At 38.6% G+C, this 19147-nt stretch overlaps 2 protein-coding genes across 2 annotated transcripts; one reads left to right on the top strand and one right to left on the bottom strand.

Annotated features, from left to right (window-relative positions):
- The first annotated feature begins 1521 nt into the window (after positions 1-1521).
- On the top strand, positions 1522-2584 carry LOC140945574 (RYamide receptor-like). Its single transcript, XM_073394586.1, has one exon. The coding sequence runs from the start codon at positions 1574-1576 to the stop codon at positions 2582-2584; it is 1011 nt and encodes a 336-aa protein (XP_073250687.1). The 5' UTR covers positions 1522-1573.
- Positions 2585-3975: 1391 nt separating this feature from the next.
- On the bottom strand, positions 3976-19093 carry LOC140946770 (uncharacterized). Its single transcript, XM_073395880.1, has 19 exons — positions 18965-19093; positions 17138-17383; positions 16249-16334; positions 15803-15891; positions 15341-15452; positions 15117-15223; positions 14873-14953; positions 14069-14114; positions 13411-13531; positions 12459-12544; positions 11622-11713; positions 11405-11473; positions 11132-11185; positions 10918-10981; positions 10527-10627; positions 9196-9324; positions 7764-7878; positions 6002-6440; positions 3976-4968 (listed from the first exon to the last, which is right to left on the bottom strand). Exons 2-19 carry the CDS (start codon positions 17368-17370, stop codon positions 4767-4769), a joined length of 2226 nt encoding a protein of 741 aa, XP_073251981.1. The 5' UTR covers positions 17371-17383; positions 18965-19093; the 3' UTR covers positions 3976-4766.
- Between the last annotated feature and the right edge of the window lie 54 nt (positions 19094-19147).

The raw sequence follows: 19147 nt of genomic DNA, 5'->3' as shown, positions 1-19147 counted from the left end.
GGAGATAACAAAAGTCCATAACAAATTTAAAAACAACAATAAAAAAGGAAATTTAACCTTTAAATGTTGTTGATGACCAGTTGGTGTCTGTTCTGTTCCCAGTGAATGTCTTTAGGGCAAAATTTGCTGCAGCTGGTCTTCCGACAAATTTGCGAAACGTGCAACACGCGAGTTTTTTTTAATTCGGCTTCATTTTTGCTGCTTGTTGGATCAGGACCTAAAAGCAGGTCAATGCCGATAGAAAAATTGTGCAGTTCTTCGCTGGTTTCTTCCATATTTTAAAGAGAAGGAAAACTGCACTGCAGCTTAAAATACGACAACTTTGCAGCCAGTTAAAAAAAAAAAAATGCTTACGTCATCTTATTTACGCACGGGCGTGCGTAAATAAAGATTTTGTTCATAGCGGCTCAATAGGACGTATATAGGGCAAGCACGCGCGCTATGTTATAATCAAACATTTAGAGCACCGCAAAAAATACTCGGCGCCCCCCAGCGCGGTCAGAAAATTATTGTTAATCAAAGCAAACTTATTTTAGTTATAGTCTCGATAGAGCCTTTCACTCGCCAGAGTTTCAGGCAAAATTATTTTTCACACGAAATTGAGTGGGCGGTTTTTACTGAGACGGCCTCTTAAAAGTTGAAATATGTTCCGTGTTGCGCTGCGACGCCGCCCAATGAGGATATATTTTCTCCCATCTAGCCGTCATCATATAAAGCCCGTAATGTCGTCACGAAATCAAATTTAGTTTATGAAATCTTTAGTGGATCAAGTTAGAAAAAGGTTAGATATCTTTGTTGCACGGAAACCGTATGTCTATAAAAGAAAAGAAAGGAAAAATAGGAAAAAGTAGAAGAAAAAGAAGAAAAAAGAGAGTAGAGCGATTTGTACGTGCATGGTCTTATTAAATGGGTGCCGTCGCTTCGCCACCGCTTAATTGAAAATTCATTATGGGCATCCACGGTGATAAACAACTTTTAATCATAATTATATGTCGGGATATCTAAAGCAGCTATAAAATACTGAATCGGATTATCTTACACTCAGTGATAAATATTCTATGACATGACCACATTAATTTGCTTTTTTTTTTCTTTTCAGAAAATGTAAAATGCTTGATGTTATAATACCGATTATGTTGTTGACCACATAACTGGCTACTGATTGAACATTTTTGTCGACTGTCGTCAGAAGTTCATCGAAAAAGTTTGAAAACAGGTACATTTTGTTTAAAAAGGTTTTTGGGGGATAATAGACAAGGGTTTTAATCGGCACAATTTTTCGAATGAGTTAAAATTGCCATGGATTACTATTAATAGTTCTTTTTACCGATGTGATGGTAGTTGTTTGTGTTAAAATTAAGCACCACACACAAAATCCACAGCTTTAAAGCCACACCTGTTCGCATTTCTCTCCATCACAGTATTTAAACACGACTGATTACATGAATATTTTTATCGTTAGCACTCTTCCGTGCTTTCCCAGTTTGCGTAACAATTTAAAATTCAACTTAATTTGCTTCTTTGATTTTGATTTCAGGAGTTGAGTAGGATTAAAAATTGAAACCCGTCAAACATGAACAACAGCGCAAGTGCGGCTATCAAACTTCAAAATCAGCAGGAAAATCAAGGATTGAGACAGATGATCAAGGCTCTTCCTATCGCCATAGTAATAATTGTTACAAACGGACTCGTGTTTTTCTTGTTTTATAAACGAAAGAGCCTGCGCATCAAGTCTAATTACCTTCTGCTTGGCCTAGCGGTCTGCGACTTTCTGACAGGCGCAGTAAACATTCCATACTTCATTATTTTCTGTTTCAATGTGGTGCCTTCTCAGATGTTTGATCAGTTTGCCTTTTGGATGTACGCCCTTCACACTTTTACGGCTGTTTCGGCAGCTTATCACATTCTTGTCATAACTGCAGAAAAGTTTCTGGCAATTGCTCAACCACTGAGACATCATATAGTCACCAAAAAGGCAGTGTTCAAAGTATTAGCGGGAATTTGGTTCATATCAGCTTTTATCGCTATAATACCGCTCTCTTGGCGGAATGCCAAATCAAAAAGCCTTGCTCTTATCATTCATTCTTCCTTTTGCCTCGCTCTCGTATTCTTGGTCCCGTATGTATTTATGGTGTACGCGTACACGGTGATGTTCAAAGTCGTCACCGGTAGAAAGAGGCCATCACAACATGGACACAAACAGCGACTACAAAAGAAAAACAAAACCGACCGAAAGTGTATCTTTGTATTTGCTTTGATGGCGGCGACATATCTGTGCTGTTGGCTGCCGTATTTCACACTCATGTTAATTATTAACATCAAGATTTATAGCAAGTCCAACGATTTAGTAGCTATAGAGAAAGCTACGAATGCTTTCGCAGTTATTAGATACATAACATCGGCAACGAATCCATTACTCTACACTTTTTTCAAGCGCGATTTTTGGATAGCCTTGCATGTTACTTCGGTAAGGAGAAACTCGATTTTCTCTGAAAATAGCACACCTCGTGGTTCGAAGGAAACGCACAAAAAGTTTCCCGGGGTTGCTGCCTTCACGAGTACCAGAAATACAGAAATAAAATAAAACCACCGGAGAAGCCTTCTTCGACAGTTTTGAATGAACACCTAATGGAGGTTTTTGTCATTATCAGATCATTTACTCGCTGATATAGTCGTGATAAGGGAGAATAACGGAGCCAGAAAACTTGCTTTATCAGAAACAGGAGCCAGGTCTTGTCTTATTAACGTATTACTGAGTCAGTTAGAATAGGCGGAACTTTGTTCAGTTACATTTTTGCCTCATTTATGCATGCTTATCATTCTCTGATTTAACTATTGAAATAACATTTTTGAATATCGAAAGAGCATAGCAATATTAGTTATCCTTGGAAATTTGAGCTTGATATACAAAATCACTCGGTTTTTGCCACGCAGCAACTCCGTGTTCACTACGCTGTTCAAGGTCACTTCGGTCGCGCATGGACATGAGTGTACAACCCAAAATTTGTCGCGTCTTGCTCATGAGTAGCCTGATATTCATCCGATTGCTTCGAGTCGTTTTCTCCTCTCAACAACGTCTGAATCGACCGGCCGTTAATGCCGTCCAGTGACGTCACTCACTACCCGAAAACCGGGTAGTGATTTTGATTGGTTGATTGTCTAAACATTCGCATAATTATGTATAATTATGAAAAATTTGGCGGGATTGTCGCTTGGTATTCAGCGGATCGCATCCTTGGCATTCTTTCGTTTAGTACAAACATTTCTATAAGCTTAATCTTTATCTTAAACAGCAAAATTGCCCTTGTCTTTGAAACTGAAATGCTAAATTGAACTGCGAATGAAGAATCATTGCGGAGAGTCGGTAGGTTTTTCATTTAGAGCCGATTTGTGGTTTCGGCGGCCGGTGATTTTGTTTACGCGAAGTTTTCTGAGATCAATGTTATAATTCGACCTTCTTGCTATTTTTACCGTCAAGTGTAATGATTCTGTTAGCTTTTCTGTCTTGTCTCCTTGTTTTTTTTTCTTCGTTAAGGACCAAATAGCTTCTTTTCAATTAAAGCAAATCATTGTGTTTTTGAACTAAGTGTTCCGTTTGTGTGTTTATTTCATTGCGCGATTGCGACCGAGTTTGATTGTAGAATTTAGTACAACCGGTTCAGAGTTGTACATGTATTGCATGTAGTTGATAGTTTGAACGTTAAACATGAATTACGATCGAAAAAATAAAGCAGTTCTGTATCATGCAGACCGGCATTTCCAAGCGATATTTCTCGATTTGCCCCTTAAAAATAGTGTTTTATTTTTTGCATGAATTAAGGCAAAGGTCAAGGAGTAGTGACGTCACTGGACGGCATTAACGGCCGGTCGATTCAGACGTTACTGAGGGAGTAATAACGACTCGAAGTAATCGGATGAAATTCAGGCTAGCTCATGAGCATAACCATTGGTAACAAAAACATCGTCACTTGGTCCAGAGGGAGCTAATCGCACGTGTTTAAAGAGCTAATTGGCGTGCAGGTTATTGTTTAAAAAGTAGGTTCTTGCAGTTATTGAATATTAAATATTAGGTTTCTTGTTTAGTTTATATTCTTCTTGCTGAAGAATTACCTGGTGACGGCTTATACAACTACAATATAATTCAGCCATTGTGTGAATTAAAGTAACAAAGAAGTTTACGATTTTATAATGTCACCACTTGTGAAGTAGTTTTTAAACGTTTAGGCTCAGTGCTGTACAGTCCCTGAGACACGTTCACGAACATAATGTGCTCCGTCTCTGCTGTTTGTTCACAGCTACAAACCACCTTGCTGAAGAAAAAGCAAAGCAAGACGGTTCGGAAGTTTTTGGTTATTGCTTTCAACCGCGTTACATGTATTGCGAAACTGATCGGCTCAAGTGGGTTCCTAAGGGCTCGGCGCAGAACGCATGTTCCCCAGTAAGAAAACTTCAACATCTTTTGTCATTCGGTTGCCGTTGTATCAAGTCTTGAAGTTTTCACGTGTAAAATTCACCCTCGTTCCCAAGGTTCCTTTCTACGATAGAGAGAAACTTGGGAGGAAGGATGCGCCTAGTGATGTAGCTATCACGTGGGAGACGCCTGCTGTTCACGTGCTAGGAAATGTCAATATCTATGCCTTTAGGTTGCCATGGGATGTAATCTTCAACATTTTTAGGTGCGAAATTCTCCAGGTAAAGAATTCTCTGGAAACAAGGAGGCGTCCAGTACTGTAGCGATCACGTGGGAGTCTCCTGCTGTTCACGTGCTAGGAAATGTCAATATCTATGTCCTTAGGTTGCCATGGGATACAGTCTTCAACATTTGCAGGTGTGAAATTCTCCGGAAAAACCGTCGGTGCAATGGCGTCCTGTGACTGAAGAGAATACTGTGCCGCTAGCATCCCTGCTTTTACGCATAAAACTGGAGGCTGGCCCCGGATTATAAAAGAAGCCATTGCAGCAGCAAAGCTGAAAATTCAAAGAAAACAGCAATCAGGAGAATTGTAAATTAACTTTTATGATTTTAACAAAAACTTGTGAAATATACTATAGTTAATTATAACTTTCTGCTGATTCACAACAAGCACAGCTTAAAACCAATTAAGAAAGGCGCAAGGCAAGAAATTTCACGATTGTAAATAGCTATCGATATCTGTTATTATCATTATTATTATTATTTTATTTTTATTTTTTAGTTATACCTAGTCTTATATAATTCATTAGTAGATTATTAAGTATTTTTCTTGTAGTTTATATATATATATATATATTTTTCTTGTAATTTAAAGTCTTATCATTATTGCAAACAATAATAGCCTCTTAGGACTGGTTAATAAAGCTATTATATCGTACTGTATTCTCAGTTCCAATTGCATTCAAGCATTTTCGTTTCTGATTGACGCAAATCTCCCAACTAATTCTACATAACGAGCTAGCGTTGACCAAATTTGGAAGATGCTTAAGATTTTGGTACCAATGACGTCAATTGTACAGAATATTGACACAAAAAGGGACGGCAACCGGGAAGTCCCTGGGGACAAGATTAGGCTTGAGTAACTCAGCAAGAAATTTTGGTTTTGGTAGAGCTGGGACAAATGGCGGAAAATTCCACACATTTTGCGAAGAAATAGCAAAACCAAGCTAAACCACTGCCCAAAAAACGTGGCAAGAACAGCAAAAATACAACTCGAAGGATGATAACTTCGTTTTGAAGAATATCTATTAAACTCATCATCCCGCCCAGGTGTCCCGCCTCTATCCGTCTAATATCACACAAAGTGAAAAAAATGAACATGACCTTCACAGCAGAATGAATGCTTTTTAGGTTGTCGTTCTACTGCGAAGATCATGTTCACTTTAAAATTTTTCAGTGGATTGTGAATTCCAAAACTAGTGTAGCTATGAACTGTCAAATACCCCCGTATACAGACACCAAAAGAATGGCTATTGAAGGGGGATGGTATCTGACGCTATAATGGTAAAATACATCCCAACATCTTACCTGTCACCTGCGCCTGTGACGTTACCATTTTGCACGTGACCACCTGGGGCCGAGGCGGGAAAATGCCGCGCTGACACTAAACTGTGTTGCCGCGTTGGAGCGTGACTTGAAAAATGAGCCGTCGGGAATGGAGTATCAGCGGTAGTATCTCTACAAACCAAGGCTCCATGTTTGCCTAATGTAACTATTACACAATGTATGTGTTTCAAGAGCGGTTTACATAGAGTTAAACACTCGGTGATAACACTGTCTAAAGAACGATCTCTATCAGTATCCTCCTCCTCACTGAGGTTTCTTGGCTGTTCTTGTTGTTGTTTCATTAATGTAGAGTTCATTGATCTTAGTTCCTTTATATTTGGTGATATATAGGTTATATTATGCCACGCATCAGAAAGAAAGGGTTTCTCTGCTTTCATTAAACACGTAGGCTCGAACCAGACTGTCATAAAAACAAAATAAGACTGATTAATAGAACATAAATATGAAATAAGAATAGAAATATGCCCGGCGGTTACTAAATACACTGTTGGCCCCGCCTACAGTAGACTGTGTGCTAATTTTATTTATTTTTTTATTTTATTTTACCAGCTTTTCTGGACACAAGCCTGCCCAGAGGGAATGTGCACGAACGGGAGTCATAGGTCCCATGCAAGGTGCCATCCCTACCCAATCCCACAACCCGCAAAGGTTGGCCACGCCACCGGGGTCTACGACCTCTACTCTTTTCGAATAGTGATGTAGGTTCTTTTACGTCCCACAAGAACAAATCAGCGAAAGTGCTGTAAGACGGGACCAACGGTTTTTCGTCCTTATCCGAAAAGACTAGAAAGTCTAACCATTTGCAGATGTCATTACAAAGGCAGCACTTTCTTCTCATTTACTTTAAAGACCCTGAGTGTTGCTCCGGCCGCGGTTTGAACCCTCGACCTCCCGCTCGGCAGACCGGCGCTCTCACAACTGAGCTAACAAGGCGGCGGTAAATAATACTCACCAAGGAACTACACGATTGCTGCACTAAAATGCTATGAGTATTTTAGAACATGGAATAATCTTGTAAGCAACACAACCCAGTCTATAAGGCTAGTACTTCACCCCGAAAAAAATAACGTTAGTATACCGCCTTCCTTACTGCTGGTTTTCAGTGTCACGCCATTCAAAATAGATCAAAATAAAAATCAAAACCGTTCAATAGATAACGTCCAGAATCTGGGAAATGAAAGGAGGCACATATACAAGGACCCTCGCCAAGATTCAGGTCAGAGGAATACTTCGTATACGACATATCCGAAGAAATGTTTTACCCAAACTTATAGAGATTTGTATGGAGACGCCATGCTGGTGCTCACCTGAATGAGCTCCAATATGGAGGACGGAAACCAACACAAACATCTGTTACCGAGTTTTGCTACAAAAGCGTGAATTTATTCTTCGAGAAACTCATAAACATTAAAGTAATACTTTTTCGAATACATTTACTGTTTAGATAGCAACATTTCCTGAAATAAGTCATTTTTTTAACCTAAATGACAACTCTCTTGGCCGTCATGTAAATGCCGCGTCACGCAAAAGCTTAGAAATTCAAGCGTACTCTATCACAAAACCAAGAACCCTTTTGAAGCGAAAATTTGTATGAAAATTAGTTTTCAGCTGCTCTAATACATCGTAAAAGTAAGTACATTTATTCATCGCTCATGTTCTACCTGGAACTAGTTTGGTGTTGAAGAACTTATGATTTTGACTTTCCTTTTGATTTCTTTTTTACCTGGAATATGATTGGCTGCACAGAAGCTACACGCATGATCAATAGCTTCTTGGGTGATATTGCCGTCCAACATCAGCAGGGGAGCGTGTTTGATTGGTTCCTCAAAAGCGGAAATCTAACAGTAAGAACAAAACAGTAGTAAGCGACAGTCCTTTAGCAACTAGCCAATCAGCGTTAAGCATTGAACCCATGTGACCGAATTCAGCCAATGAGCCTTTTCCACCTTGTGCCACTCAAAACACTTCTTTCAACTTCACAACCCCTCGGGAGTTTACATCAGGGTACAAAATTACGAAAAACGTATGAGTGAAAATCAATAAAAAATACATGACAAATTCCAATAAAAATATGAAACAAAAATAACAAATATAAAGAAAATAGAAAAAACTGGCTGATTTATGGAAAAAATATAAAGGAACAGACTTTAAAAACATGCAGAATTTCTCAAAAGATTGGTCCACAAAGATTACTGTCACAGTCCCCGAAATCTAGCGTGAGGTTAATAATTGTTTAGTGTCCCCACTATCTACTTGTCGTCAGATAACGCATATGCATCGTGTGTCTTGATCCTGATACCATTCACTGTGCCAAGCACCTCTGCCCTTAACATTAGGGGGCTTAATAAGAGAGACGGCAGCGAAAACGTCACCTTAAAAGGGCACTCGCTTTCTTTTAAACTTTATCGCTACTTTAAAAACGACAAGTAGACATAGGGCTAATCGACTAACGTTCCGGCGAAACAACATCGGGCGAATCAGCCTGTTCAGTTACCGCAATTACCATATTTATTCGATCAACCACCTTGGGCGCTTATTAAATTTCTGGACCTTGAGACTGGCCGCTTATTCGAGGTGGGCGCTTATTCGAGGCTGGGCGCTTATAAAATCTTCACTATTTTCAGCAAGTTTAGTATGTTTGTTCCGCAACAAAACAATAAATGGTAACAGCAAACACGAAGATGTAAAAAAGCAAGGTTTCTGTAAAATACTCTGAAGAAAACTCCGTCTTCGGTGAAGTCTCTCTTATTATAGTACTTATTCAATTTTTTTTTGTTTGGGTGAGAGGGGAAAGAAGGATTGGGTGGGGGTTGAAGCTTATTAACTTTTTCTGCCTTTGGGATGGGCGCTTATTCGCGGTGGGCGCTAATTTGAGGATGGGTGCTAATTCGAATAAATACGGTATCCCAAAGCACTAGATACGTCAAAAGTAGGCATATTTTTCTAAATTGAGTTCTTAGGGAGGAAGGAAAATTCACCGCCTTACGTTCACGACCTCCTAATAACGTTATATTAGCATGTTTCACGTTGTACTCATGCAGCATAGGAAAAAGTGATGTACTTAAAAGCGTGATGCATGCGCAAAGGTTTTTAAGTTATTGGTGTCGTCACCGTCGTGACATCTTTAATTCCCTCCTCCCTTGCAAGCAACTTACATTATCCGGTGTGATAACTTTATGAATATCCATATCACCAACAGCCACGTGATATTCGCCATCTTGACTCAGTATCGCTGAGTAAGTACCAGTGTGATTTACTTTAGATGTATATATACCTCGTGTAACCTAGAAGGTGGAAAAAAGGTGAGTACTGTTATAGAGCTTAAGAGGAGAAGGGGGTAGAACGAGTAGTCTGTACGTGTAAAATATTACAAACAGTGAGCTAACCGGAGACCAGGGGCACCCAACGACGGTTTCCTCTTAAATACATTGATAAGACTTTTTCGGCTATCCAGGGTACTTTTAGATGTCTAGAAATGTATTCTAAGCGGCGCTATAAAATTTGCAACTGTTCGGTCATCCTAGGGGTAAATGTGAAAAATAAACGTCAGAAAATCGTAGGGAATTGATTAGATAAGCTTAGACAACTGTACATGAGTGGTATGGTCATCTAGAAATTTTTAGCCGTCCTCAAGTACGAGAAATTTCAAGGCAATATTTGCTTCTCCGAACATATATTTCACAGAAAACAGTCGTTGGGTTGCCCCTGGGAGGGAAAAGGGTTGGTAATTGACCCTTCACAGAGGTTTTTCAACTCTTGACATGGACCAGTTAGGGAAAAACTGTCGCCACTTGTATGCTGGGGAAGGGGGGGGGGCAAGTTTGTGCCCCTCCCCACCCCCCACCATACAAACGTCAATAAAATTTCGCCACTTTGAGGAGTTATATCTTCGTTAGTTTTAATGACGCTGCCCACTATTGTTACTGCGCACACTTTCTGCGCATTTCGGGACTTCCCCCGCGGGACAAGGACGCGCGGGTTAACTTTAATTTACTTTCGCAATGCTCTTTCGCGACATTGGCTTTTGCGCTTTCTAGATACACTGGAAGTAAAGACTCCTAACGTAATGGACAGGATAAGAAAACGCAACGGGAGATTCATCTCTACCAAAAGCAAGCGAAAAAGAGTTTCTTTCAAACTTGGTAGCCTGTTCCATGCGTTCGGATAGGGGAAAGCGGCGCGAAGGAAGAGAGCGAGAAAAAAATAAGGAGGAAAAGATGGAGAGGAAAAGCATCTTTCATACTGCCAAGGTCAGCAGTCTTGTAAATGACTTTTAACTAAAATAATGATAAATGAAAATTGTAAATTTTAAGGTTAGTTATGAACGAGGAACGTGACGTTATAATCGCCATGTCACTGAAGTCAGAGTGAGACAAAGCAAATATCTTACGTCCCCGGCAGGTTTTGAACCTATGAGCCCACGAACACCGGGGTGGGCGCTCTATACAGTGAGCTATGGGGAGCCGGCAAGGGGCTACTTTATTACCATGTTAACTTCTTCACAGTGTTTAAGCATCATAACTCCTAGAGGGTCTGTTCCTATCGCAGATATAAACACAGGCTTCGACCCCAGACGAGCCAGACATTCTGTAGACAAAAAATATAAAACTACAAGCAGTACAGCCAAGCAGTTCAACAATAACAGTACCCTAGCAGAGGAAGTCAAATAACATACATGACTACCAATCGCGATCTACTTCATACATTCAGAACATCAGCAAAAATTCTTTGGGTCACCGACAAGGTTTTAGCATATCCAATGTACACAATTTTCTCCTCACCTCAAACACACACACAGTGTTGTTGAAACTAGTGAATATGCTTGCTGATATTACTAATGCTTTAAAGGTTAAAAAAGCCAGTTAAGACAACAATACCTGCTAAGTTTCTTCCTACTCCACCAAAACTCATCCTCACTTGTCCAGGGTTGGATGCTTCAGGCTGTATACATGAAAAAAAGGTATTAAACTACCAGGGATGGAATACATGTGTCAGTTAAAGTTCCATTAACCAGTTAAATTACAGGTAAGTAAAAGATGTTGTAAAAGTCCTTAACACCAACATACAGAGATGAAAGAAAACTGTACTTACAATAATTTTCTCAGCTGTTGCAATAAAATCTACATTGGATCCACCAATGACAACCTCAAAAAAATAAGAGAGAGAAAAATATTACAGCAAAAAAACAGACTTCAGTTAGTTCTATTCGCAAAGAATTAAAATACAATAATGATAGACTGCATTTATTTAAATTTCTTTTTAAGAGAAGTATCAACCACCCCAGGGGTTCCTGTTTTCATGTTGACTGCCCAGGGATAGCCATCAGATAACCTAAGCTGTGTGGCACTAAGCATATTGACTTACTGGTCTTTTTAATGTGCTCCATTCTGTGGTTGAATCTGGCATCCCAGCTGGCAGCTTACTTTGAACATTCTGTAAAGAGAAATGATAATGGCCATATGGTCTCAAAAATTCAAACCAAAGATTAAATTTGAACCACAACAGTTACACTCCATCGGCTGTTGGCCAAGGTGACATGCAAAATGAACCCATTTCTGTGTCTCTTCCAAGCTACACTTACCACATCTTTCTTTTCCTTGAGTTTACGTAATCTGCAGAGTTCAACAGCAATTGAACTTCCTATTTGGCTATTGTTTTTTATAAGTGCTATATCTGAGAGTGGTAGTTAAGATCTTACACTTGTAACACAAAATAGCAATTTAAACAGCTCACCCTTTAACGTAAATGACCTAATAGATGCATACCCATTCCCAAATAAAGGCATCTCATCTAATAAATGCCCCCTCTACGTTGTTAAAATTGTATTAGTCACCCCTCTATAATACACACACCCTGTCTAATAGATGCCCCCTATGAGAATTACTACAAAATACTTGGAATTAGAAAAAAGGAGTGAAATCATTTCATTCAATGACCCTGATTTGGGATTTGAAAGAGTAATATGGATCTCTAGATGGCCTAGATGGATCACTTGATGGGGTGGATATCCTGCTATTTTTAAACTCTTTTAATCTTTTTGCTGAAAGCATATTAGTTTTGTTAAGCTTGTTACAGTGTTAGGAGAATAAACCCCTTTTAAACCCCTGTTATCTATTAAACACCCCCAGCTGGACTCGTAAAATTAAATAGACTTCCTGGGCGTTTAAAAGGCCATATGTGGAGTACCACCAAAGTCCCATAGGCAGCAATGGCAAGTGTACTGTGCTGTTAAAGTTTTAAAATTAAGATAAAGCAGTGAGTTACCCCTGAAGTTAAATCACAATCTTCCTTTAGTTGCATGGATATGCTGCAAGTACATTGAACATCCATGATCATGTGGCACTTGTCTTGGATGGAGATTGTAATTTAATAATAATTATATTAAGATAATACAAATCAAGTACGAAAAAGTGGATACTGGCTTGAAGTGACTGTCCTTTTGTAAGTTCGTTCACTCTCTTCAGCACAAAAGGTGTCACTTCCTTGCCTAAAACACCTTGATCACTGTAACGTTAAATGCACGAACTTCACAAAATTAGTACGAAGAATAAATCTATAGTTAACTTGGCCCTGCAAGATACATGTCATGGTTCACTTTTCTGTTTCAGTTCATTATCATACTCAAACACAAAGGGATGTCGAAATAAGTTGAAACCCAGCATAAAATGAAATCAACATTCCTGGTCAATTTTCAAGGACATTCAATTTTTAAGGACATTCCTTGAACCACTGATAAAATTAATCAATAAACAACTCATAATAGTATTCAGATTTTTAATTCTGCCTCTCCAAATTGGGCCAGATTAAGTCATCAATGAGAAATTGTGTTGCTGCATTCAAATAAATAGAAGTGCATTTTAATTATTAATGATGGTATGCAGTACCAAAAAAACACCAGTCATCATGAATCCTCTTTAACAGGGGCACCCAACAACAATTTTCGGAAAAATATCTGTTCGGAAGACGATTTGAGATCTAGAATTTTCGGAACATTTGTTGTAAAATTTCTTGCTTGCCTGCCTCCCCTAGGATTTTCGAACATATATTGAAATGGTATAATTGCCTATTTTAACGGATTTTTCCCTTAAAAAGGTCACCTAGAATTTTCGGGAGCCTTTTTTCTGGCTGAAATTTTCGAAAAGGTAAGTTTTGATCCCTATAATTTTTGGATCACTTAAGACTTTCAGCTAGGAAATCCGAACAGATGAAAAATTTTTAGGGGATAAAAATATGCCTTTATCCACCGTTTAAATACTAAAATATGTTTAACAATGCTATGTTTAAGTGGTTTTGAACTATATTCTCGTTGGGTGCCCCTGCTTTAAGGCATTTATAATTATCTACTAGGAAAATTAACACCCAGTTTTTACCTTGCTTCTTGTAAGGCATATTGAATAGCTTTCTCAACTTCAGCTCCAGATGCAGCGTGCTCTTTTGCTATTGGAACAGCTATTACAATTCCACTAGTTGACCCAAGGGATAAATTGGCATCTGAATCATTTAAACAACATCAAAACATTGGTACACACTTGTCAAAAAATGCCAAAAATTTTAAAGAGACTATTAACAGGTATAAGTTACAATTTCTGTCACAAGACTAATTGATAACCTTATGCCACAGAGGAAAACAGCAAATGCAATCAAAACATGGGATTGCTGCAAATAATGTTTATGCTGGCTGTGCTTGATGAGGAGCCTACAACAGTATATGCTGCATGGGGCATGTAACATTTTTTGCAACATTTTAGAGCAATATTAGGGTTGGCACACTTTGGTTAGTGCATGGCCTTCTGTGCATACAGACCCTTGTTCAATACAGTCCAAGTGTGACCTCAAATCCTTGTTTCAATTTTTTTTCTTTAAATGGGGCCTTAAATACCCTTAAAACAGAGCATGCCATTAGCTTCAGGTTTATCATGCAGTCTTATAATTACTGTTGATGTGTTAGTACCCTATGTCACTAAGGACCTTTAGATAACCTTTTTTTACCATTTTCATGATTGTAATTTGCAAAGTGTTTGATCTTACCAATTAATTTAGCTGCATCCACAGAAGATTGTACATTGTATGGAGACTGCAAATATTAATTTTTCAAGAAGCAGGTTGTTAGAGCAGACAGAGCTCAACTGGACAGGTTGCAAAGAAACTTTAGTTAGTTTTACAGCTTGTCCTTCGAGCCAGCTGTAGCTAGCAATCCAGGATCAGTCATTTTAACTAGCTTGAAAAAAAACGTTTTGATAAGCAGGATTGATTACAGTTCTTCTGTAATTTGAACCCTTGCCAAAAAACTTCACTTGCCCATCCGGCAAGTTATTTCACCAACTTTAACTCATCACTTTGTTGGATAAAGATTTGTTACAAAATACTACACACAAACAATGTCAACTGAAAATTAGTTTGGGTAACTTGCAACAACAACAGTTTAAAACAAAGATCAGAAAGCACACATGTAGAATATTAACAAATTGGAGTTTTCCCTGCAGTTTAATCCCAGGCATGGTCTGGCTATTGCATGTTTTCATGCATTTAACAGTTTGCAACATTTTATAGCCTATTGAGTCCGAGCTGTTAATTGCTAGCCACATAATGTGGGAAAGAAATAGGAACAATTTACACATAGTCAAGAATACTGGCAGAACTCTTTCAAATGTGCTACTTTATAATAACTGTAGCATTCCCTGTCTACAGTTGATCATTACAGTTTTATCGTACAAGGAAAACTCTAAAGGTATTATCTTTAAACACAAGTCAGAATTACCGATTTAAGGATACACCACCTCTACAAAGTTAATAATAAACAAACAATAAATGACTGCACTAGCTATCAGTCACCTTAAATCCACTTTGAGGTGTAAAAAAAGCAGGAAAATCCAGTGTATCTCCATATGTGGCCACTAGAACTCCGTGAGTCTCCTACAAAAATAATTAAAAATGTACAGATAGATAGATAGATAGACAGACAGACAGACAGATAGACAGACAGACAGACAGACAGACAGACAGACAGACAGACAGGACCTACAATCATTATAAGTAAATTCTTCCCAAAACCAAACAACCAGAAGACACAACTTACTAAATACTCCAGTGTCAATCCAATGTCCAAAATAGATTTTGCTCCAGCACAAACTACCGCTACTGGTGTTTTACCAAGCTCTGTCAAGTCAGCACTGATGTCAAATGCTGTCAAAATACAGTTTGGCAAACTTTAATGTCACGGTTAATGGAAGGTACAACTTCTCAATGTCATAATTCTTCAGAAGAGAAAAAAACTGTACAAAACACAGTATAAAAACTTACTTGACTGAGCTCCCCTGTGCACACCACCAATACCTCCAGTAACAAACACTGGGATACCTGTGCTGTTAGCAGCAATCATTGTACTGGATACTGTGGTGGCTCCTGTCAGACCCTGTCAAGTTCAAATGTTATCATACAACACATTTTGTAATAAAATTTTGGCAGCAATTTTTTTTTAGAAATAAAAAGATATTAAGAGGAAATCTTTAAAAACAGCTGATGTAAAACTATCACTACCGGAATAACTTTTTAAACATTCCCAATGGTTGTTAGATTTGATCCTACAAGTACAGTTATTCTCTGTCAATGTATGAAAAACAGGCTTTGTTATCTTGCTAGTACATGCTTATAAATTCACACAAATTTTCATCCTAAAACAAGCCAACAAAGGCTAATTGTATTTGCGTCACACAAGGATAACATAACTTAACAATTTAATGATGTCTAAATGCTAATCCAGACCTTGCTGATCACATATGGCAAGTCCCGTCTTGATGTTTTTAAAGCGCTGGTGTCTTGAGCAAGCATCTCTAAATCGTCATCAGACAAACCTTTCAAAGACATGAACAAACAACAACCAAATTAACTTACAGTGTACTAAATATTCAAATTATGTGACTATTTCATATCCCCACTGAGTGCAAAACAAATGACAACTGAAGGTGATTGCTTTTCCCTAAGTGGTTTTCAAATATATGACACTTCATTAAATGTCAATCAATGGATGGATAAAGGTGTGAACATTTGTATATTTGCAAAATTGTACCATTTTGAAGAAATAAAAGTCATCACTATATATAGCAGTGTATGTGGATCCTTTTGTGTTTTTTCTGTTATTAAATAATATTAAACAGTATAGATGAAGCCATGCATTCAAGAAGTAAAAATCTTTTTTGTACACTACATACCCACTTGTATTTTTCCAGCCATTATGGCCACTGTGGCTGATACTGCCCCATTGCTTCTCACAATTTTTTGTACATCTTTTGCAACTCTACAAAGAAGTTAATTGTAGCACCAGTAATTCATAACGATGGAACAATACTCCATCATGATTATTTAGCATGTTAACTTATTTTAACCCCCTTAATAAGGGATTGCAGGTCTTGTCTCCTTGAAAGAATAAAAGGCATGCATGTTGGGCGGTAGCATGTTGCATGACATTGCCTGGGGAGACTCAGAATGATTAAGATGATGATGATCTCCAGACTGAGGATTCACCAAGCCTAGCTTTGGACAATTGTTTTGTTTTACTTGGGACTGCATACCACTATTCTGCATACCATACGACGGTATACAATGGGACACAGTTCTTATTTCTCCCCCCTCAGTGATGGTCACCACTTTTGGTACACAAGGTGGAATTCTGGAAACAAGTGCTCTGGTAGTAGATGTAAGAATGATTGTCACTACCACCGCTTTTGGAAGTTTTGTAATACACTAGTGTAGCTGTAATATGTGCCAGCCTGAGGTGAGGTCCAATCTGAGAAAGCAGGCCAAGCGAAGGCAGTGCTACATAGACATTAAAGATTGCGGGTCTTAAAAAAATAATTCTGAGCTCATCTAAAAAACTCAACAAGCAGTTGAGTCAATGTTGTGTCTCTTAAGCTGTATACAATTTTGGTTGTCTTGGTTATGTTCATGGTGAATGAATGCACATAACATTAACCAAAGTTTACCAAGTAATGGTAAACACTACTTGTAAAACACTGTAGCTAGAATAGTATGGCCATAATATTTTTCAACATATAGAGCTGCCCATAAGAGGCCTCTGACACTGAATAGATCTTTCAATACCTTATATTTTCTGGATAAGGCATTCCATGTGTAATAATGGTTGATTCCAGAGCAACAATAGGTTTTCTTCTGACAAGGGCCTCCGCAACTTCTGGGTGAACTTGAATAAGCCGCTCTGGCAAGCTGTTAAGGACGGATGATCCAGGACCAAGGGAACGTGATATGCGCCGAGCTATCTGCCTCAAGTGTTTTGCTTGTTTTAGAACTTGATTAGATGTTTGAATATTAAACATCTTAATATATTTTCTAAAAAGAGAACAATGACAAGAGTATTCAACAATAAGAGAGTGTTGTAACTGGGATCTCTGTGAGGATATTGCAGTAATATACATGTATGCAGCTGTATATCTCTCACACTTATCACATGCTTATCAATTTGAGATAAGATTATTTTGCAGAGCTTGAAAAAGGCCTGTCTTATTATCCTGGACAAGAGGATTTTCTTGCTGGACAAAATACCTCTAAAGCCTGGTTTTCACTAGCGCATAAGCATAAGTAGCCTGTGAACAGGCCTTTGGTCGAGCGGGGAACTGGGGAGAGGGAAAAGCCCCCCCTTTTCTTTCCCTTCGCTATTTTTTTCCCCAAAAAGAACCGAGAGCCTGTTCACAGGCTAAAGCATAAGCATAAGGACATTCACACGCACAGAATGGCATACTTGAATAAAATTCTCGATACCAGCTCTCCTCAACCCGATATGATAGACAAGATGGGGTAAGAAGCATCTGCCATATTGCCTTTGAAATGTTCACATGAGGTCTGGGCCAAAGTGGCCTATGACTGGTCCACTGCCTTGTGCTTGTGCTTATGATGTCAACCCAGTTTTCACTAATGAAAGCTACAACATAAGCATAAGTATAAGCACGAGAAGAACGAACTTGTCTGTTTTTCATGTGCTTATGCTTATGTCGACCCAGTTTTCATTTGCTTACACATGTACTTGTGCTTATGCTTATACTTATGCGCTAGTGAAAACTACACTTAAAGCTGATCACTGACTCAATGGGCAAGTGTCCAAGCTATTCATCTTATAATTAAAATGAGAAATATAGCAAGCATGGCACTGCAATGCCCCTATACCAGGAAGGGGAGATAAGCTTAACTACAGAATACAGGGCAAATTTTCTAGGTATATTTATTGGCGTGGCTCGGTCGGTGGCTTAGTAGTCCTGACTTTTGAGCAAGCCAATGAGCCATCGAGCTACTAAACTATATAACCTTGACTGAAGAGCCATCAAGCCACCGAGCCATGAAAATATATACATGTACTTGCTCTTAAACTTTTATACTTTTACATCCTTTTTTTATGTCCATTTTATTTTTACAATTATGTCTTATATCTATCTCGTTCTTCAATACGGAGCCACCAAGCCACTTCTAAAATATGGCCCTGTATTCTGTACTTGCTTCGGAAAATTGGAGTGCTGCTCAAGTTTCCCAAGGATTTAGCCCACAATTTCAAAGTACTTTGTTGACAGGGAGGGGGGTATGTTAAATGGAATGGCACTCACATTTGAATGTGTGAATAAAGTAATTGGCAGTGGGGGAGGGGACGGGGTCAGCACGGGGGTGGATTCCAAAATTATGGATCAGACAAATTTCTGCTAAGCACAACAGGAACAGATGAACAGAGGACAGATGATTGCTGCTGTCAGTAATTCATTGCATTTCATTAGACTATCTGGAGTTCTGAAGACAAATGTACGGAATTATGTAATCAGCTGAATCAGAAATATAAAGGGCAGCTTGGTTGTCAATTGCAAGCGAACTTGCGGAAAATCGTGAGACAATTCTTGAATAAAATGGAAAAGATTTTCAATATTTACTTACCAATATTTACTTGATCATAGCATTCTTCTTTTCTGCTATAAACTCCGGACCGTCTGTGACATCACTAGAAAGCGGCCAGCACTGTCTCGAGGAAAAGTCGACTATGTATTGATTTATTTCAATCCAGTCGGAAATTGGTCGGAAAACTGTCGAAAACTCGTCGTAGTGACTGACAGCAAGGCA

This window comes from Porites lutea, chromosome 8 (assembly GCF_958299795.1).
Source record: "Porites lutea chromosome 8, jaPorLute2.1, whole genome shotgun sequence".
Classification (NCBI taxonomy): domain Eukaryota; kingdom Metazoa; phylum Cnidaria; class Anthozoa; order Scleractinia; family Poritidae; genus Porites; species Porites lutea.
The sequence above is the reverse complement of the archived record's forward strand: the minus strand, read 5'-3'. Positions and strand labels throughout refer to the sequence as shown.